Below are 22,325 nucleotides of genomic sequence, written 5' to 3' on the forward strand. Positions count from 1 at the left end.
CGTCTTTACTTGTTAGCATCTGTGGAAGACTGTAGAATAACTAGAAAGGGTTTAGACATGGGCCATGATGCTGATGGGAGGAGGCGTGAAACTGCTGTTTACAAGGAATGAATGGTGAACCTGACAAAGCCATGGCAGAAATTAACTTCAGAGTGATAACTCCCATCTGCCATGATAAGGTGAGAAACAGCCCCAGTGCAGTCTCTGACTGCAGTGATTCCAGTGATGTTCCTCCCAATGGCATCCTGACCTGCATCAAGAATAGTGTGGCCAGCAGAAGCAGGGAAGTCATTGTGCCCCTGTATTCAGCACTGGTTAGGCCACACCTGGAGTACTGTGTCCAGTTCTGGGCCCCTCAACTTAAGAAGGACATTGAGACACTTGAATGTGTCCAGAGAAGGGCAACAAGGCTGGGGAGAGGTCTCGAACCCAAGCCCTGTGAGGAGAGGCTGAGGGAGCTGGGATTGTTTAGCCTGGAGAAGAGGAGGCTCAGGGGAGACCTTATTGCTCTCTACAGCTACCTGAAGGGAGGTTGGAGCCAGGTGGGGGTTGGTCTCTTCTCCCAGGCAACCAGCACCAGAACAAGAGGACACAGTCTCAAGCTTTGCCAGGGTAAGTTTAGGCTTGAGGTGAGGAGAAAGTTCTTCACTGAGAGAGTTGTTAGCCATTAGAATGTGCTGCCCAGGGAGGTGGTGGAGCCACCACCCCTGGAGGTGTTCAAGAGGGGATTGGACATGGCACTTGGTGCCATGGTCTAGTATTCATGAGGTCTTGGGTGACAGGTTGGACTTGATGATCCTTGAGGTCTTTTCCAACCTTGTTGATTCTATGATTCTAATCCTGCTTTCCCTCATGAAAATTGTCCCCACCAGATCTCCATTCATTCTGCTGCTTCTTTTCTTTTTAACCAGGTCCTAGAGACTTCATGGAAGACCTTTGCAATTCAGTTCAGCAAATCTGGAAGCCCAGCAGCTGCTAAGTGCAGAGGCTCGGTCTGTATTTGACCACATAAATAAGAAATCATCTTTCTTTTCAGTGTAACTGTAGTTGCTGCTTCTCCTTCTAGTTGCTTCCTCCAGGTACAGGAAAAACCAAGCTGTAACTCATCAGAACACCAGCAATTAACTCCTCACCCCAAAAGTACAGGGGTATCACCAGTATAGAAACTGTAGATTACAAATTAATCTGGAGAGATCCCAACCCCAGATAGCAGCACACCTTTGGTAAATCAATAATACAGTAAATAAAATAGAACTCATGGTACCCCTTCAACACAACTGCAGCCAAAAACATCTCTGACCATTCCCCTGATGCAGATCTCACAGAAGGTGCCAGGAACCCAGAAAGGTCTCTTCCACATTAAGACTAAGCCCAGAGCAACAGTTTGACATCCTGCTTACAGAAGGACTTGAGCTCCATTACAGAACATTGAATTCAGCAAAGGAATGGCTAAACATAGTTACCCAGTCTGGTTTGCAGCAGGTCGGGCTGCTACCATGATTATAAATAATCACAATAACTTCTAGTGGTGCTCAATGCTTCTGAAAGCTCAGAGGTGTTCAAGCTGAGAGCCACTTCACAACAAAAGAAAATGCTCTGGCAGCTGAGGACGCTGTTGCAGTGAGAGAGGCATGGACATGGAGAGCATCTCAAGTGTAAAGGATACCTCAGAAATGCAGGAAGAGACTGCAACATTTGTTCTGAATTGGTTTGTCCTTGGTTTTTGTCCTACAGAGAGTAGTTTTCAAAGGAAAGAGAAGCTGTTGGCCAGAAGTCTGGGCATCTCAGATCAGCCTATGTCTAGCTGTTGTCTTTGGAGAACTAAAAAGCAACCCAAGCTCAGCAGCCCTTGCCAAAACACCCATTGCTTACCCCATGCATTACCACTGCCAGATCACTCCTCTCTTGGCTGCCATTTCAGCTGCTTGGGCATTATCACAATTCTAAACTGCCAGGGAAAGTCTTAAGGAAATACTGAAATAATTACAGATGAATTTAAAACTCAAACAAACAAACAAAAAATGGTGGGGGTTTTTTTCCTGTGTTTAATTAAATGCAAAGCCTTTGTGATTTAACAGAGTGGTTGATTAGTAACACCCAGCAACTTAATCATAGAAAACATTAAAAAAACCAACACCACAAGAACAACAAACCAACCAGAAATAAACAAACAAAACAAAAAGTACCAAAAAGAAAAGCCAAATTAGGCAGCTAAAAGAAGATCAATATTCAGAGATGCTGATACCTGATGTTCAACTTACTGCTCAGTCACTGCAGAAATGGAAAGGGTTTCACTCTTGTTTCTTCAATAAGATTTTCTCCCATTTTGAGAGTCATGAGTGGAAAAATGAAACAGAAGGTGTCATTTGAGACTGGTTTCCTACCAGCACATTGCACCTTTGGACTGAAGTCCTGCTGGGCTGAGTGCTTCCTTCGGCAATGGGTGACACATTGTGTTCACTGAGTGCCAGCTTGACTTGTCTTAGCTTGGCTTGTTAACAACTGCAAAAACCTGTAAAAGAAATGGAGAAGGTTTGACTAATCTGCTAAGGAAAGATAAGCTAGGAAACAGAACTGTAACTGTCACTTTTGAACCTGCTCCCCCCCATGTATCTGCTCTCACTAATGGCACCACAAATCAAAGCTGGTGAGACTGGCAAAGAAATCCAGCAATTCCAGTCTGTGGGTATCAGCTCTGAAGGGCTGGGAGCTGTTGTCAAGAATCTGTTCATTGCTCTGCCTATTTAAGCAGAAGAGATTTTAAATGTGAAATTTGCTTCCCATTCAGTTAGAGCAGGGATTAATTTACAATATTAATTTACATTCCTGGCCACAAACAAGCTGTGTACTGGAAGTTAAAAGCCCATCACTCCTCTGTGTACACTCCAGGGAGCTTGATGCTCATGTATTTAAGAAGCAGAGCTCAGGAGAAAGGGTTTCTCTCAAGCAGAGAGGCTGGTGGTTGTGTTTTAGGTTAAGACATAGCTGGTGTTGTCACATGGATCAGCTCACCAGCTCTGTGTCCAAGCCACACACAAATCCTTGTGCCGAGAGAGAGAGCACACAGGCTTCTGCTTGCATTGCCTGACCCCTCTACTATCACCCTCCTTAAGGTGTGAGCCAAGACCCTGACATCAGTCATGCAGTGACTTGCCGGGGTTGGGATCAGGCACAGCACTTCTGTGAGGTTAGCACTCCACCAAAGGTGACAACTGAACAGCTCTTCTGCTCCTGAGCACACCCAGCCCTCAGACTGCTCAGGAAATGGAATGATAGAATGGTGGGGGATGGAAGAATCCTCTAGAGATCATTGAGTCCAACCTCCTGTCAACGCAAGGCAACCTAGAGCAGGCCATGTAGGAGCACATCCAGATGGGTCTTGAAAGTCTCCAGAGGAGACTCCACATCCTCTCTGGACAGCCTGCTCCAGGGCTCCAGCACCCTCACAGCAAGAAGTTTCTCCTCATGTTGAGGTGGAACTCCCTGAATTCCAGTTAGAGTCCATTGCCTCTTGTTCGATCACAGGACACCACTGAAAGGAGATTGGCCCCTTCTTGACACCCACCCTTCAGATATTTGTAAACATCAATAAGATCTCCTCTCAGCCTGCTCTTCTCCAGACAAAACATGAAATAAATATGAAGCAAATAATCATTTTTGTGAGAGGCACACAAAAGCTTCACTGTTTTTCTCTTCCCTGCCCTTTAATTCATCTCCTTTCACCAATCTCAATATCATAGCTGAGAGATGGGTTTATCACTCATCACTCCCTGGCTGTGATTTGTTGGTGATGGCAGAGCAGGCTCCTCTGAGCCACACTCGGAGAGGAGAGCAGGAGCACTCTCACGAGGGGTTAACACTGTAATCTTCTCCCAGCCTGTTTATAATCCCACAGCAGCCCAGCGAGGAGGTGGCTCTGCAGGAGAGCTCGGGGCTGGTGTGGATGTGAGCACACGTGTGAGCGTGGGGCTGCTTCTCCAGCTGCTGGGCTGCCCTGGGACAGACCTGCTCCAGCCCCAGCAGGGCTCTGTATGCTCCTGATGGGGAGCTGGGAGAGCCTCCTTGTGCAGCTCCCTCACTCCTACTGCTGCTGGAGGTTCCACTCAGAGATGTGTTTGCTCACTGGAAGTATGGGCAGGTAGGCACCAACCCACCCTTTTCTCATGCCAGCTAACCTGTGGCTGCTGAAGGATGGAAATAATTGATGCCAGCCTTCTCGGGAACGGCACCAACCTCACTGCTCTCCTCTGTGACATCCTCCTGGAAAATGACACCATCTTCTGCCTGGAAGAGCCACCTTATTCCTCTAAAGGTATGTAGAGAAAACCAGATTGTTTTGCAGGGAGCTGTAATTCTAGCTGGAAGTAGAGATCCTACAGAAGAAACAGACACACAAAGTGCTTTGTCTTTTTCTTTTGCAAGGGAGTGCAAAATCAACTGCTTGGTAAGTCAGGATGAGAAACAGGCAGGGAAGAACTTAGTGTGTGCTGCTTTCCCAGCTGAAAAATTGAACTGCAACAGAGCCTGGATATAATGGAAAACTAAACCAGCAGCACTGTTGGGCACAAAATGCTAAAGGCTTGGAGAAACACGATTTGTACTCTTTGGACAATTCAATAACAACAGAGTTATCTGATCTGATGCCGTGTCTGAAAGTGGTTGATAGGAAATTACAGCACTCTGAGGGGTGAAAAAAAGATCCATGTATTAAACTGGTTTTTATTACTGTAATGTTTCTTACTTCTGCATGAAGGAGAAACTCCTTCATCGTGAGTGAATGGAGCAGTGTGGGCAGAAGGCACTCTCCAGAAGTTGTGTTTGGCTCTCCAGTGTACCTGGTAGTGCTGGGTTGTGTTTTCACATTGTGTGGCTCAGAATGAGTGTAAGAATTTCAGAACTGCTGCTGGTTTTGCCCTGCTGCAAGGACGTGAACCTCGGTAAAGCCAAACACAGAAAGGCTCTGCCTTTTGGCTGGTGATGATACACGTAACACCAGTCTGTGAGCTGCATAACTGATTCTGCCTTGTGCCAACCTTCAGATTTCCACCAGATAATTCGGATTCTGCTCTACTGCTTGATATTCCTGCTCAGCATGCTGGGGAACACGCTGGTGATCACCGTGCTGGTGAGGAACAAGCGGATGAGGACTGTCACCAACACCTTCCTGCTGTCTCTGGCAGTCAGCGACCTGATGCTCTGCCTTTTCTGCATGCCCTTCACCCTCATTCCCAACCTGCTGAAGGATTTCATCTTTGGTAGTGCTGTCTGCAAAGCTGCTACTTACTTCATGGGTAAGCTCTGGCAGTTTACACTTCTTTTGTATTTATACTTACCAGACTAGTGAGATGGGTGAGGTGGCCATCGAAGACCAGTAAAAAGCTGGCTGTTTCCATCTGCCATGACACAGCTGCCAGAAGCACAAAGAACCAGCTTTGCAACGCAGATCTCTGTGGTTCTGGTCTCCCCAGTCTGAGCCAGCAGAGCCCAGGGGCACACAGAAGGGTGAGCTGGAGCAGGTGCAGTGAGCAGCCTGCTGCATGGCCATGCTTGCTTACCCACCTCTGACAGAGCATCAGCAGGGTCCACATCACCCATCAGAGGGGCCAGGGTTGTGCAGTCCTCTCTGAGGACAGATTTTGCCCACAGAGGTTTGACACCACCAATACCTGACACAAAAACAAGGGCCAAAGTAGGTGTGATGTCTGGAGGTGGAAGTTAGAACAAGAGCTTTTTGAGAACAGAGCAGGTGTGATCAGAGCACACCAGGAGACCACAGGTTTTAGAGGCTGACTTCAAGAAGCATCACTTTTACATCCCTTGCCATGCCCCCTTTAGCTGGGGAGCCAGGGGCTTCAAATGCCTGCATCATGCAGGGCTGTGTAAGCGGTTTTGCTTACTTCCAGCACTTTCTTAAGAAAAAATCAAGGAGAACATTAGGTAGAGCTGTTGCTGCCTTGGGACACCCTCAGATAGCTACACAAAGCTCAGCTCTGCTTTCAAGCTGTGCCCTTGGGAGCTGTGATGTAATGTGAAAGTGCACAGGTAAGGCTGCAGGTGGGAACCCAACACCTTTCTGCAGATAAAGGCCAGAAGAGCAAAGGCCATATTTGAACAGCCAGGGGGAACTGCTGCCAGGAACACCACAGAGCTGGTTTCCTGCACACCACCTCAATTATCTCAAACCCACAGTTAGGGATTTTTAAACGTGAAGATTTTTCACCAGGAAGGTGGGGGGGTTTTGAGGAGTTAGAGGGTGGCTATTTCCCATTAGCAGTTCAGGTGAACAGAGGCTTCAGCTGACAGCCAGACACTGGCACTCTTTGCATCACCCATGCTCAAAGGTCCATCTTAAGATTCACAGGTTGCATCAAGTTGGAAGGGACCCCCAAAGGTCATCTTGTCCAAACCCCCTGCGGTCAGCAGGGGCACCTTCAACTAGAGCAGGCTGCCCAGGGCCCCATCAAGTCTGAAGATGTGTGCAGACATTTAAAACTACAGATAATTCATATAAAGATAGCTGCAAAGATTTGGCCATTTTGCATTCTGGCCCAGGTTAGAACATTCAGGAAGATCATTAAACAAAGGCTGAAAGTAAAATTTGTGACAAAGTGGAGGAGAAGTATTGATAACCTTGAAGTAAGTGATCAAATGGGGCATGCCTCAGTAGCAGTGATACTGACCTCTGTGTTAGAGTTGATAATGTGTGAACAGGGAACTTGAAGGACAGAGATTCTGCCTCGTGACTTAATTTTTGCTGCTTTGTAACTCCATTAGCATCTAATAAATAAATTAAATAATAATAATAAAAAAGGAAAGATAACAATATTTAATTCTCTTGAATGAGAAAATCAGATCACCAGTCAAGCAGGACAACTGAAAAAAACCCAAAACAAACAGAATCATAGAATCATTAAGGCTGGGAAAAAAACCTCTGAGATCACAAAGGCCAACCTTCTACCCAACACCTCTGTACCCACTAGACCATGAACTTCTGTGTGAAAAGAGTAACTGACAGCTTCATCCCACTGATTTCAAATGAGGTTTTGAATTCCAGTGCAGCTGCTAGAGTGGATAAAGCACAGCAGCAAAGCAAGGGACTGGGAGGGCAAGTGCCTTCTCTCCCTGCTCTCAGAATGCCGTGGGTTGGCCTTCTGGAGATAGAGGATTGCAGAGCAGGAACATCATTCCCGACGCCTGCGTTGTTCTTTGCTGACTTAATCAGCGTGACATTTATAAATATTTTAGCTTCTAAATAGTTCACTCTATTTTTAGCCTTCTGTATGCACCCAGAAAGGTAGCAAGGCTGTCTGAGAGCAGCATGGCCCTTCAGCACAAGGAAGTGACCCTTGTCTCTGTTTGACTTGCACAGGTGTCTCCGTGAGCGTGTCGACGTTCAGCCTGGTTGCCATCTCCTTGGAGAGGTACAGTGCCATCTGCAAACCGCTGCAGTCCAGAGTCTGGCAGACCAAGTCCCACGCTCTGAGAGTGATTGCTGCTACCTGGTGTGTCTCCTTCACCATCATGGTACCATACCCCATCTACAGCAAGCTGGTGCCTTTCACCAAGTACAACAACACCACAGCAAACATGTGCCGGCTCCTCTGGCCTAGCGACATCATCCAGCAGTCCTGGTAAGACACAGTCCGGATGTCCTGGTAGCCTTAATCCTGTTGAAAACCAAGGGCTAACCTTCAGCAAACATCTACTCTTCTGTCATGCTTATTTCATAGAATCACAGAACTGTTTGGGTCAGAAAAGGCCTCCAAGACCATAGAGTCCAACCGTCAACCCACCACCACCATGGCCACTAAACCATGTCCCCAAGTGCCATGTCCAGACGTTTCTTGAACACCTCCAGGGATGGTGACTCCACCACCTCCCTGGCCAGCCTGTTCCAATCCCTGACCACTCTTGCAGGAAGGAAATTTCTCCTAATGTCCATCCTAAACCTCTCCTGGAACAATTTCAGGCCATTTCCTCTTGTTCTATCACCTGATACTAGAGAGAAGAGACCAACAACCACCTCACTCCAGCCTCCTTTCAGGGAGTAGTAGAAAGAAGTAAAAAAACCCCCAGCAATAAAAAAAAAAAAGCAATCCCATTTTTAAGCTGCTTACATTTTGACACTTGTGACAGGAGCGATGTCCAACGTGAGGATGATTTTCACACCACAGCCTGCTAAGCTCCTGCTGTCGCTGTGCAGCCAGCATCTGTCACCCCACAGGCAGGAGTCCTCTTTCCCTCCCTTGTGCAGCAGTGTTTCCAGAGAGGCCTTGACCAACCTTTGAGAAATGCAGGCACACAGAACCACCCCCTGAGCACTGCCCTGCTGGTTGCTGTGCTTCTCTGAAGGGCCCATGAAGCAGAGAAAGCAAAAGTTGGAGAGAAAGAAATAGAATAGAATAGAACAGACCAGACCAGGTTGGAAGAGACCTTCAAGATCATAAAGTCCAACCTATCATCCAACACCATCTAATCACCCCATCAAGTCTGCTCCTAAACACCTCCAGTGATGGCCACTCCACCACCTCCCCAGGCAGCCCATTCCAATGACCAATCACTCTCAAAGACCCTCCTTGAAAACTGAGACCTTTTGGTCACTTGTAGAGAAGAGGGGCAGGGAGCTGAGGGTAGAGGCAGAGCCCCAGGTCCTGCAGGCTAGGCAGAGCAGATAACTGGGCAGTGCCACTCATACACAGGGGCCTTGCACAGTGACCAAAGACTTCAGCTAGCACCAAGGTTTGAGATGGCCTTGGACACTGGTGGTCAGCTGGCACTGGACCAAGGCTGAGGTGTGCACCCCCACAGTGCCACAGGCACAGACAGGCTGTGTTAGAGGGCATAGGGTGGGATGCCCCTCTTTGGGCTGCTGTTGCAGATGTCCAGCTGCCTTCTGGGTTTGCACCACAGTCTCAGGATCCTGGCTGCCCTGTCCCTGCCCAGTGTGCCATGGCCTGGGGCAAGCCAGGTCTCACTGAAGTGGTGGCTGTCAGCACCGTGGGCTCCATGGAGAAGCAGTAGCTGCTTATTTGGCTTCTGCAAGGCAGTTTTTGCGTCTTGCAAAGATCCAGGGCATCTGCACTCACCTGGTTCCAACAGGGAGCCCCATACCAGGGCAGAGACACCTCCTGCCCTTCTGACCACTCTGGCAGTGCCCACCTCCTTTGGACCTGCAGAAGCTGGGCGAGAGATGTTTTGCAGCCACAACAGTCTCACTCCTCCTATACTTTTCTGAGGGAAGGAGGAGGAGAACAGGTGGGAAGCTTCTGATGTCCAGAGCTGTCAAGATGATGCTCCATAGTAACATTAAAAAAATTCAGAAAAATCTTGAAATCCTACCCCCCCAGTTCCCACCTGGGGAAAAAGTTTTCCTGGTTGTGTGCTGATCCCTGCTCTCTTTGTCGTCTGATTCTTTAGGTACACCTTCCTACTGCTCATACTCTTCCTTATCCCTGGGATAATAATGATGGTTGCCTATGGTCTGATTTCCTTGGAACTCTACAGAGGAATAAAATTTGATGCCAGTCAGAGGAAATCTTCACGAGGTAACAAAGTCTTCAGGTTTGGGGGGGGTGGGCTCTTTAAGTTAGAGTTGAAGATGCAAGCAGTCATCCTGGCTGCTAAATGCTTATTATGGTCAGTGCTGGCTGGGAACCTGCCAGATGCCTTTGTTGACTGAAGTGATTCCATTATTCACCAGCAAACAATCCCTCACCTGTAGTTCATTTGCAAGGGCTCTGGGCAGCTTACACTAAATTTCTGATTTGCTTATTTTAGAAATGCTAGGAGCTCTTTCCTGGCCCTGGCTGAGGACCACAGCTGACAACAACCACCACAATAAAATCTGTCAGTTTAAGACAGAAGCACATAATGTTGGAAACTCTCCTAGGTGGATACTTGAGCAAAGGCTGCCCTGACAACTTCTGTACCAATCTGGGTAGAGTTAGGCAGTAGGAATACTGAGAGATGGCGGACACAGGAGTGACACAGAAGCAGGGCAGTGCTTTCTCTGCAGCAGCTGTTCAGCAGTGGGTTGTGCCATTTATTTAAGCCTAGACTCTGTTGTTTCTCTTTGAGCCTGCAGTGTGCCCAGCTGGCCAAGAAGGCCAATGGCATCCTGGCCTGTATCAGGAACAGTGTGGCCAGCAGGATCAGGGAGGGCATTCTGCCCCTGTACTCAGCAGTGGTCAGGCCACACCTTGAGTCCTGTGTCCAGTTCTGGGCCCCTCAGTTTAAGAAAGATGTTGAGTTGCTGGAACATGTCCAGAGAAGGGCAACAAAGCTGGGGAGGGGTTTGGAGCACAAGCCCTGTGAGGAGAGGCTGAGGGAGCTGGGGTTGCTTAGCCTGGAGAAGAGGAGGCTCAGGGGAGACCTTATTGCTCTCTACAACTACCTGAAAGGAGGTTGTAGCCAGGTGGGGGTTGGTCTCTTCTCCCAGGCAACCAGCATTAGAACAAGAGGACCCAGTCTCAAGCTGCACCAGGGGAGGTTTAGGCTGGATGTGAGGAAGAAGTTCTTCACAGAAAGAGTGATTGCCCATTGGAGTGGGCTGCCCAGGGAGGTGGTGGAGTCACCATCACTGGAGGAGTTTAGGAAGAGACTGGATGCAGCGCTTGGTGCCATGATTTAGTCGATCAGATAGCGTTGCATGATAGATTGGACTCCATGATCTCAAAGGTCTTTTCCAACCTGGTTAATTCTATTCTATTCTTTACTCTGAATCACTGCTGAGGCACATTCTGTCCCCTCTGTGAGCACTGATTTCTATGTGCAGAAAGGAAAGCAAGCACCTGCAGCGCCAGGTATGAGGATGGAGATGGATGCTACCTCAACAAAACCAAAAGGAAGAGGAAGATGCCTCTGCAGCAGCTCTCTGCCACCAGCCACAGCAAAATAGACAGGGCCAGAAGCAGCAGCTCCTCTGCCAACTTGCTGGCCAAGAAGCTGGTGATCCGCATGCTGGTGGTGATCGTCATCCTGTTCTTCGTCTGCTGGACTCCCATCTTCAGCGTCAATGCCTGGCGCGCCTTCGACACCGCCTCGGCGGACCGGCGCCTCTCGGGGGCCCCCATCTCCTTCATCCACCTGCTGTCCTACACCTCTGCCTGCGTGAACCCCCTCATCTACTGCTTCATGAACAAGCGCTTCCGCACGGCCTTCCTGGCCACCTTCTCCTGCTGCTCACGGCAGCAGCCTCCGGCCGCGCGGGGAGAGGGGGGAGAGGAAGAGGAGGGGAAGACCACCGGGGCTTCGCTCTCCAAATGTTCCTACACGCACATGAACGTGTCTGCGCCCCCCTGAGCCACACCAGCAGAGGCCAGTGGTGCCCCACAGCAATGCAGGTGTCTCACTGCTGCTCCTGGAAGGTGACTGTGGTCTCAGCTGAGTGCCAGTCCCTTCTGAGACAAGGAAATGCTTCAGCTGTCAACAGAGAGTTTGATGGGGACTGGATGCTGTCTCTGCCTGAGCTTTAGGTCACTTTCCCTTCAGAAGGACAGAGGAAGAGGGCACTTGGAAGAGAAGGGGACTTTAGACAAAGCTCAGGAGATGCTTTGTGTGTCATAAACTCTCCTGTTAAAATGGGTGTCCTTTGCATCAACAGCTTCACTCCATTTTGGGCTGCGCTCAGAGTATCTCTTAAAATGTCCACACCAGCAGTGGATCTTCCTCAGACGTGAGGAAAGCACTGCAGCCTTCACCTCAGCCTCTGTGCCTCCCCCTCAGCATCTCTCAGCTACACCTGTACCAGTTTTTCCACATCACTTGAGCTGAGCTAATGTGTGTCGAGATGATTTTGGTGTAACCTTCAATCAAAAGAAGAATTCTGGGGCAGGGAGAATGGGCGTGTCCACGTGCAAATGATGCTCTGAAGTAGAAGAATTTCATCAGCTGCTTTGTTTTGTGGTTTTGTTTGGGTTTTTCTAATAAAATGAAAATCAGAATTAGTGGCTCTGTGGCTGGAATGCATTCTTCACTTCAGCACTAACCTCAGTGAACACAGCTGACACCATTGTACCAGAAAAAGAGGACACGGTCTCAAGCTGAGCCAGGGGAAGTTTAGGCTCAAGGTGAGGAGAAAGTTCTTCACAGAGAGAGTTGTTAGCCAGTGGAATGTGCTGCCCAGCGAGGTGGTGGAGTCACCATCCCTGGAGGTGTTCAAGAGGGGATTGGACATGGCACTTGGTGCCATGGTCCAGGAGTCACAAGGTCTTGGGTGACAGGTTGGACTTGATGGTCCTTGAGGTCTCTTCCAACCTCATTGATTCTATGATTCTATGATTGTCAGTTCTCCCCTTGTGAAGGACTTCCTCCTTAGGCTGGACATTAGGAGGAAATTCTTCACAATGAGGGTGGTGAAACACTGGAACAGGTTGCCCAGGGATGTGGTGGAAGCCCCATCCCTGGAGACATTCAAGATCAGACTTAAGCTCCTGGGCAGCTGCATCTAGGTGGAGGTGTCCCTGCTGACTGCAGTGGGGGTTCAACAAGATGACCTTTGAGGGTCCCTTCCCACCTGATGCAGTCTGTGAATCTGTGATAATTTAATGTAGTTTTTGGTTTAAATAAACCCCACAGAACAAGCACAAAGAAGGGGCTCTCTCCTGTGCTGCTGCAGTCACCCACAGGGGTAAGTGGTGGGCTCTCTACCAAGCCCTAAAGGCTTGAATGGAGATTGTCACCTGGGAAGCACAGGGATAAAGGTCTAGGATGGAGACAAAGAGGGGATTTCACCAGAGATGTAGGACTGAAGGTGCAGGATGATACCCACAGAAGTCATGGACTTGACAACCAGAGTTACTCCAGGGCTGACACTGCCCACACAGGGCAGAAGGCACAGGGCTTAGGGAGGCAGAAGGAGCAAACAGCCAGCAGAGGCTGGACAATTTGGTCTGAAAACGCAGCTTTCCTGAACTTTGGAACTTCTCCACCTAGACATTTGTAAACAGCCTCAACACAGCAACCCCCTTTGGAAGCTGCAGTTATTGGTGTCTGGCTGAGAAAGGACCTCATCTTCTGGGCAGTGTGGGGGTGGCTGAGGGTGCTTAGCTTATGCCCTTTGCTCAGTGGAGCTCAGCAGCAGAGGTACTACAGCTCATTTGGTCTTGTGAAAATATCCTGTTGGAGCTGCTTCTATCTGCTGGCTGGATCAGCACCATTTAAAGAACGTGTTATTAGGCAGGGATTCAATCTGAGCACGGCCTGGATGCAGATGTGGATATTAAATAGGAGGGCTGTAATCAGGACAATCTGAGCTCTGCACAGAATGACTGCAAATGCAGAACACACTTTGGGTTCCAGCACCCAGAGCCACGCTCTGCACTCACTTTACCTGTGTCACAGAGCACACAACTTTGCCTGGGTTTTTGTTTTGAGTCTTGTTTCTGGGCTGGGTGGTGGTTGGGTTTTTGGCATCCACCTTGTCTACAGACAGGAAATTAAAAGAAAATTCTGACCACTATTTATGCGCTATCCATAGAAACAAATTCTTGCTGCCAGGTTAATAAAGTAGCTCTGTTCCTGGCACAGTGCTGAGGCTGCTGACATTGATCTGACCCTTTGCAAGGACTCACCAAATGAAATTATGGGATTTAATTCTTCACCATGACATGGACATTTTACTTCACTTGAGGATGCAGGATGAGGCCCTCCACAAACCTGTCCTGCCTGCTGAAAACAAAGGCACAAATGTAGCTGCTCTTGGGTTTTTGTGTAACAGTGAGAACAGGGTGGGGGAAAAAAAATTCTGAGGTATTTTATCCCACTGGTAAGTCTGATTTTGTTGTAGGAGATGGCTTAAAATGGGGATGCAAATACAAACTATTCCATCTGAATACCAGCCTAGATGTGAACATTGCTGACTGTGCCCTGTGGCAGCACAGCCTGCACCACAGCTCTGCATTGCATTGGAGGGTAAACTTTTGTTCAGCTTTGTGAGGCTGAAAGGAGCCCAATCTGTGACTGGTTCCCCAGGGATTCTCCCTGCCAGGGAGCACAATTGGGAGGTGATGAAGTGAGTGAAGCAGGAGAAGGTCCTGATGGAGCGGTGGGGGGGGAGCAATCAGGGAAGGGTGAGAGCCCTGCCAGAACAGACACTTTTCCCATCCAAGGCTCCTCTGTGCATGTGTCACCCCTCCCCTCCATCACCCCCTCCTCACCTTCTTTTCAACCAATGCAGTAACCCTTTGAGCATCTCCCAAAGTCACAAGCCTCAAGTCAGACCCCAGCAAGGAGCAGAAATTAAAGTTCTAAATGCAGTATTGCAGCCCAAAGTTCTGCTCTGGTCTCCTAGCAGAGGAACCCTCAGCCTTTCTGCACCCCCTGTGCATCTCAGTGCCACTCTCCTGACCTGTGCAAGCACAGGACTCCCTCCCAGCTCTGAGTGGTGCTGAAGACTACCCCCAGCAGCAGTAGTGTGGATATTGCTGTTAGTGGAACTGCATCTTCAGCAGTAAATGTGCTTGAATAAACCTAGCAAAATCCAAGAGCCTGTGAAATCTCCTAGTTTATAGGAGCTGGGGGTAGCAACCCTGTCCCCAAAGTCCTCATCTGCAATGGGCAGCACCTACAACAAACTCCGTCCCCCATGGAGCAGAGCACTGGCAAACCAGTAAGTGTCAGGTATGTGATGGTGTGCTGGGTTTGGCTGGGGTAGGGTTAATGCTCTTCCCAGCAGCTGGTTTAGATTTGTGCTGGGAACAGTGTTGACAGCACAGGGATGCTTAGTTACTGCTGAGCAAGTCAAGACCTTTTCTGCTTCTCACACCTCACCAGCAAGCAGGCTGAGGGTTAGGGTTAGGGAGTTGGGAAGGGACACAGCTGGGACGGATGACCTCAGCTGAACAAAGGGATGCTTCAGACCATAGGACATCACATTCAGCACATAAAGCTGAGGGAAGAAGGAGGAAGGACATTCAGAGTCATGGCATTTGCTTTCCCAAGTCACTGTTCCACATGGGGGTGGCTGAACACTGCCTGCCATGGGAAGTGGGAAAGGAATTTCTTGGTTTGCTTTGTTTGTGTGCAGCTTTTGCTTTAGCTATTAAACTATCTGCTCTCAATCCATGACTTTTCTCATTTACTCCCCCATCCCACCAGGAGGGAATGAGCAAGTGGCTGCATGGGGCTGAGCTTGCTGGCTGGGGTCAAACCATGACAAAGCCGATAAATCTCTGCAGTCTTTCCCTTCTTCCTCTTTCTTCCCTGGCTCCTGGGTTTCTTTCTGCCTTTGTCTTTTCCTTGCCTTTTTCAGCTGCATCTTTTTCTTCTGTACCTTTGCCAGTCTCCAGGTTACTTTTCCCCAGCAATGAATGCTGGATTTCCCCCCACACATTTGACAGGCTTATTTTCCTTCCCAGATTTACTCTCCCAGAAAGCTCTCTCATCTTCATTTCCCAGATCGCCTCTGGCTGACAGCCTCCTGGAACACCTTGCTCCAAGCCATAAATCCTGCCCTCAACACAGTGCTTCAGCAGCTGCCTCTCACAGCCCCACCTGGGAGCTCACACATGGGCACTCCTGGACACTGGCTTAAACTAGCAGGAGCTACAGGCTCACAAAACCAAACCATGTCACTAAATAACCTCCGGGTTAATAACCTCTACTACTTCTGGTATCATTACTTGCAGCCTCATTTATCCAGATGCTTAAAACACTGCACATGTTGGGGAGCAAGCTAAGGGTATCTTTCCCTGCTCCATGGAAGCACATGGGATAGGAGCTGCAGCCCCTAAGGGCTCACACCCACCTTACACAAGTTGTGGCCTCTTCTCCAGTGCCACCAAACCCTTCCTGGCAAGGTAGTGAGGGTCTCCAGGGCTCCTTCTGCCTCCAAACCCATGGATGGTTCAACTCATGTTCACCGTGGCTCATCCTGATGCTCTCCTGGCTTAGAACAGAAGATTTCAGAGCAGATGTTACTGAAATAACACAGCAAACAGACTCACACACAGAGAACTCCTAGCAGTATTCAACAGATGCTTTCCCACCTCCTTCAGTGGGGTGTGGGGCAGGTCACTGACCATGGCTCTCCTGCCCATTTTTCCACACACAGAGTTCATTCCTGTTAAACAGCTCTGGCTGTTCTGCACAACCCACCCCTGGCTTGTCTCTCCTCAGCAATATCCACATCACAGCAGCCTCTGCCTTAGATATCCCAGCATTTCTAAGTGCTTTGTGGCAGGAGGCAGTCTACACTCCTTCAGGCAGAGCTAGAAGTGACAAAGGTTTCAGAAACCATAAAAACCATTTGCAGTCAGGTAAGCAGGAGAACAAGTACCTAAGAAAGAGAAAGTTTTTCAAAAAGAAAGCAAAAAAGCTCCCACCAGCTGCCCCATCCTCCTTTCAAATTGTGGCTCTTGTAGCTCACAGTGGCCAGTCATGGAAACAGCCTGCTCTGCAGGGCATCCTGTGAGTACCTAGAAGGAGTGGTCCCCTCTGCTAGGAAGAAATCACAGAATTATTGAGGCTGGCAAAGACCTCTGAGATCATCAAGTCCAGCCTGTGACCTAACACCATGACAGCAGCTAAACCATGACAGCAAGTGCCACATCCAATCTTTTCTTAAAGGCCTCCAGTGATGGCAACTCCACCACCTGCCTCCCTGGGCAGTCCATCCCAGTGCCTAATCAGCCTTTTTGTGAGGAAGTGCTTCCTAATGTCTAACCTAAACCTCCCCTGGTGCAGCTTCATACCATATCCTCTTGTCCTGTCAGTAGCTGCCTGGGAGAAAAGCCCGGCCCCCACCTGGCTACAACTTCCTTTTAGGTAGTTGTAGAGAGTGGCGAGGTCCCCTCTAAGTCTCCTTTTTTCCAGGCTGAACAACCCCAGCTCCCTCAGCCTTTCCTCATACAAATGGGCATTGCCTCTCCTGCCCCACCTCCAGCTTGCATCTCTAGAGCTCTTTTCCACCATAGCTTCCCTGCCCTCACCTGAGGACTGACAGCAGGAGCCTGGGATATGCTTCTGTGCTGCCAGCTGGCTCAGCTAGATGATAATGTCCACTCTGCCCACATGTCTGCTGTGCCTGCTCCACACAAGGATTCTCCTCTCTCTACCAAAAGCAACGTTTCTACATTAACACAAAGTGACCAAAGTGCAATTTTTAACTGATTTGTGTTGTGGCTGCATGTCCTCCACGAGTGTGAATAAAGTTTTCTAACTGCCTATTACATAAAACAAGCTGAAGAGCTTTGGTGTCACTCCCATGTGCCCACAGCCTCAGATGCAGCCATGTGTGCAGCTCCAGGCTCTGCCGCAGAGCCAGGAGTATTTACTCACACTTGTCCTTGGTCCTCTCTGCAGGAACATTTGTGTAGGTGCTGTGAGAGTCTTTCCACCTGTGCTCCCACAGATAGAGGGCGGAGGGCTTTTGAAGAGGGGATACTGCAAACACCTGCATTTGAGGAACTTTACAGCCACTTGGGTCGAAGTTGTGCCAGGGAAGGTTTAGGTCAGACATTGGGAAAAACTTTCTTCCTGGGAGAGTGGTGAGGTGTTGGAACAGGCTGCCTGGTGAGGTGGTGGAGTCACCATCCCTGGAGGTATTCAAGAGGTGTAGATGTGCACTTCAGGATACAGCTTAGTGGTCAGGGTTAGGTGGGTTACAGCTGGACTCAATGATCAAAGATAATTTCCAACCTTAATGATCCAATGATTCTGCTGCTTCTGCACTTTCCTGCAAACAGGCTCAGCTAAAGGTGCATTGGAAAATCCCCAGTGAAACTATTCCTCTCCTTATTTCAACCCGTATTTTGTTGGGGTGCTACTTTCCCTCCCGTCCGTGGGGGGGAGACAGAGGGGCAGTTGTGAGAGCTGGCTGTGGTAACCCAGGATAGAAGGGTTTAATGAACACACACGAGGGGCCAACAGGACAGCAAACAATCAGGAGATGAATAATAAGCAAAGAATTCTCAATCCAGATAAAGATTCACAGGCAGCTTTCTATAGTTCCAAATTCTGTGTCATCTTTGGACAAGAACCTGCAAATCACAGGCCAGGTCTGCAGACATCTCCATTTGATGCAGCTCCTAGCACTTAAACCCTAAGCAGCTGATTTTGCTTCCTCCCCCACCCCACAGCACATTGGAGAACCAGCAGAGCTGAAAGCACATTCCTCTCCAAAGCTATAGTTCACCTCCTTTCACACCCACTCCTCTCCTCAATTCTGCAGCAGAACTCCCACATTCTGAGAAAAACTGCAAACTGACTGAGGATTCAGAAAAGCCCACACAAAGAGAAAGGCAACAGAGCGGAACACCAAAACACACAGCGGCAGGCTTGTACCCATCCATTGCCGTACCTGAGGCAGACGCAGAACCTGAAGGATGCCAAACTCGGAGGCTGGATCAGATCTTTTTCAGAGAGCAGTTAGCTTGCAAGGTGGCTTCCACAGAGAATCAAGACTCAAACTGATTTTTCTGTAGCATGCATCATTGAAATGATTTCTGAGCACCGTGGGCCATAACTCTTCCTGCTTTTGGCCTCCACAAGCCCCTTTGTGAGAGACTAAATCTTGTCTCTCATGATGTGACTCAACATTCTCTACAGGAGGGCCTTGAGCAACCTGATCTAGTGGAAGGTGTCCCTGCCCTTGGCAGAGGGTTAGAACTAGATGATCTTGCAGGTCCCTGCCAACCCAAGCCATTTGATGGTTCTAGAGCACATTAACTGAGCACAGCCAGCTTCTCTCCATCCCTCTCAGAAGCCTGCAGCTGCAAGCTAAATCAGGCACTGAAAGTCCCAGTTCTGCAATCCTCAGCATTCTGAAATTGCTTCTTTCACATGGGATCCTCCCACTGAATCCTTTCATCTGGCCAAATAATTTCACACCATTCTCCTCTGCTCTGGATTTTAGCAGCTTTATCACTGAGACTATGGAGCTAATGGACAAGGTTCAGATGAAGAGATGTTTTTTGTATCTGTAGCTCTTCATCCAAGACCAGCACCATCCCACACAGTTCCTTCCAGCTGTATCAGCACTGAAGTGACCAATCTCTTTGCCAAAACCTCAGATCTGATTTCTCTTTTTCCAGAAGAGTCAATTTATCTTTCCAAGAAGCAGACTGTAGGTCTTCAAAATAATTTTGAAACCTAACCTGTCCCTGCCTTGGGTTGCTCACTGTTTGATGTCTCCCAGCAAGGCATTCCCCCTTGCAGATATCAAGAACAATCTGCAGTGCTTGCCTACAGCCAAAGGATCTGCTTTTCCCGACACAATCTCTCATGCTCTTTCCAGACCCTCTGAACAACCCCTGTAGCCCCTTCACAGCCTCACGGACAGACCAGCAGCCATGTGTCAGTTCAGCACAAAACCAGAGAGTTTTTGCCATTCCAAATTCTCTCTGCCGTGTCTATTTCCCAGCTTCTTGGTCCCATCTGTGCCATCTGAGCTTGCAGACCGCAGAATCGTAGAATCAATAAGGTTGGAAAAGACCTCAAAGATCATCAAGTCCAACCTGTCACCCAAGACCTCATGCCTACTAGACCATGGCACCAAGTGCCACATCCAGAGGAGGGTCTCGTTTCCAGTTGCTCCCTATGGCCCTGCTGGGGCATTCTGCCAAAGTGAGAAAGAAGCCAGGTCAAGAAGTTTCTGTTTCTAAAGATCAACCACCTGAGAGAAATGTCTGCAACACAGGGTACCAGCAAGCCAGGCATGCCAGCTGCAACAATGAAGTTGTTAAACAATTAAACACAGTTCTTTTTTCTTGTTTTCTCTTTTCTTATTTAATAAATAATATAAAAAAGTGAACTTTTTTTTTCTTTCTTTTTTTACATTATTGTAAAGACAGTTTCTGATCTAACTCCAGCAATGGTACAAGCAGTGACGAAACCCACTGAGGCTTTTGGTGGCCATCCTGTATCCTGCAGCAGCGGAGTCCAGCGCGCACAGCCTCGCAACTGCCGACGGCTCCTCCGCTCCTGGGGCTGCTGCTCTTCTGTGCCGCTCTGCTTCCACAGGTGACTTCACTGCTCATTTGCAGAAAAAAACACACCCCATAAAACCACATTCCTTGGTTAACACTGAAAACCCTAGCGGGTTTCAGCACCTGCTCAAACCATAGCTGCTTTGCTACCATCACACAGATGTTCAGCTGTCACGTCAACAGTACCATGGCATTTTGTCCCGAGCCTCGCAGGAAGGGGAGGAAACCCGCTGGCATCTGCACATGGACACACAGAGTACACTTGACAAGAACACTTGCATGTGGTTTACATTTCACTTTTATTTAATCCTCAGAACTGCCCATATTGCAGGGGTTTTCTGGATGAAATATGGAACTGAGCAATTCATTCTACAAAATTATGGTAAAAACTTGCTCTTTTTTTCTCTTTTTCCTACCTTATTGCTAAGAAACTTTACATGTGCACAGTTTGTAAAAATAACCCTTTTAAGACTGAATGCATGAACATGCTACACGGTGGACAGAATGGCATTGGCATAGCACCTGGGAGGGGGCAGATGCAGTGCTGGGCAGACAGAACGCTGACAAGAGTTAGAGAACTGCTCCTTATTTTCAGCCTCTGAAGGGAAGAGATTGTTCAGTCCTAAAAGGGTTAAGTAGGAACCCTAATGTACTTCTAACAAAGCTGCCACTCAATCCCACAGTACAGTGCTTGAAAACAAAGTCCAAAGTCTGGCACAGGAAAGCTCAGACGTTTGTTCAGTACTCATAGACACAGCTGCTTTGGAGAGAAAGGAAGAGGATTAGGAACTGAAGAGCATCTTGGCTTCAAGATGGACACCTCCATGGAGTCATTTCATCTACAAGTGGGAAGCTCGCTTCCAGTAGCTAATTTGTTTCACTTGGCATTAGCATTTTGTACACGGGGAATGCACTGATTTAGATCTGGAGTTGGTGTCTTTCCAGTTGACCCTTCTGATCCTGTCAGTCTGTGCAAGAAGGACAGGATCCCATCACTGACACAGGTGTGGGGTGCCCTTGGGGCACAGAGCCAGGAAAACATCAGCGGTAGGTTGAGATCAGAGAGCTTGCTAGTGTTGAATTCTGAAATGCAGTTCCAAACAACAGAGAACAGGAAAAAGGCAGAGCTAAATCTGAGCATTTCAGGTGCTTTTTCTTCCTAGAGCTGGAACTCGCAACATTTCTGAACACAGACTCGATGTCTGTGCAGACAGAGCAACCAGCAGACCTTCCCCAAGGATCTTACCAACGTCTGGAGATACGATTAACATCATGAAAACTGATTAACAGCTTACAAGGCCAAACAAATGTAACAATATCACCCCTCAGGGAGAAGTTCAGGAAGATAACCCTTCTCAAAGATCTCACCAGCAGCAAGGACCTGGAAGACCATTTCTGCGCTATGGAGCAACCACCAGCACCAAGGGAGCCACAAGTCCATGGGGAAAAGGGGTTAAGTTGGTCTTGTGAGCAGAACAGCATGGTCTCTTTTCTCACCCACCTGGCTGTAGTGTGTAGAACAGCAGAAATCAGGCTAAGTCATTAAGATCTTTACAAGGTAAGGAATATTACAGCTACTGGGCACAGTTACCGTACATAAAGAAACTGAATACAAAAAAGTATTGCATTTACATGTAAAAATGTAAAAATAATGAGTACAAAAGCAGGTGTCAAGTTCTGAGAAGCTATTTTCAACAGTCTTTGAAGGTTACAAGGCTTGATAGTTTGCCTGCTGTGTGTGATACCATAGCTTGCTATGAGTACCCTCCCGGTCTGACACTAGAGATCCCTTAATTAATTCTCAGTCTAATTAGTGATGCACTCTGTGGCTCGAGCCCCATGGTAGGACACTGCTGTGCTTCTAACAAAACCTTGTGAAATGATTCCTGCCACAACACAACAAAATCCCGCAGCACACACACAGGTAAACAGAGCTGCAAGTCAGTGCCAGTAAACAGTAAAACAGAGATAAGGCCACAATGAATCCTGCCCTTGGTCACGGCACAGGGGTGAGGTGAGGCAGGGTCACCAGTGCTCAGAACCAGCACGGGGACATTGCCAGGAAGCAGGTCTGTAACAGCACAGGACACAGGCCCATGGTGCAGCACAAGCAGGTGCAGCAGGAGAGTGGCCTTGGCTTCACCATGAGCTAAGCTGGCTTTGTAACCCATTTCTGCCCTTGTCCACATGGCTCTGACACACCCAGCGCAGCACTGAGGCAGACGAGCCAAACGGAGCTTAGAGCAAGCCCACATGGCACAGAACATGCTTCCAGAGGGTGCTGGCTGTTCAGACTGGAACCAGTGGTCAGAAACACAAACCCTATGGGCACGGCCACCAGGCAGGCTGGTGAGCACCACACTGCAGGGAGCCACAGGTCTGGATTCACACAGTAGGGTG

General features: G+C 48.6%; 1 protein-coding gene across 1 annotated transcript; it reads left to right on the forward strand.

The window, feature by feature from the left end:
• Positions 1–4,178: 4,178 nt before the first annotated feature.
• On the forward strand, positions 4,179–11,301 carry CCKAR (cholecystokinin A receptor). Its single transcript, XM_009904848.2, has 5 exons — positions 4,179–4,312; positions 5,040–5,291; positions 7,370–7,631; positions 9,418–9,545; positions 10,775–11,301. Exons 1-5 carry the CDS (start codon positions 4,192–4,194, stop codon positions 11,299–11,301), a joined length of 1,290 nt encoding a protein of 429 aa, XP_009903150.1. The 5' UTR covers positions 4,179–4,191.
• The last annotated feature ends 11,024 nt before the right edge of the window (positions 11,302–22,325 follow it).

This window comes from Dryobates pubescens, chromosome 1 (genome assembly GCF_014839835.1).
Source record: "Dryobates pubescens isolate bDryPub1 chromosome 1, bDryPub1.pri, whole genome shotgun sequence".
NCBI classification, from domain to species: Eukaryota; Metazoa; Chordata; class Aves; order Piciformes; family Picidae; genus Dryobates; species Dryobates pubescens.

Bases quoted from the DNA above. Each gene is read 5' to 3' on its own strand.
- CCKAR (XM_009904848.2), top strand. From the start codon at position 4,192: ATGGAAATAATTGATGCCAGCCTTCTCGGGAACGGCACCAACCTCACT. The intron at 5,292-7,369 runs GTAAGCTCTGGC...TGACTTGCACAG, and splicing joins AGCTGCTACTTACTTCATGG to GTGTCTCCGTGAGCGTGTCG. The intron at 7,632-9,417 runs GTAAGACACAGT...CTGATTCTTTAG, and splicing joins GACATCATCCAGCAGTCCTG to GTACACCTTCCTACTGCTCA.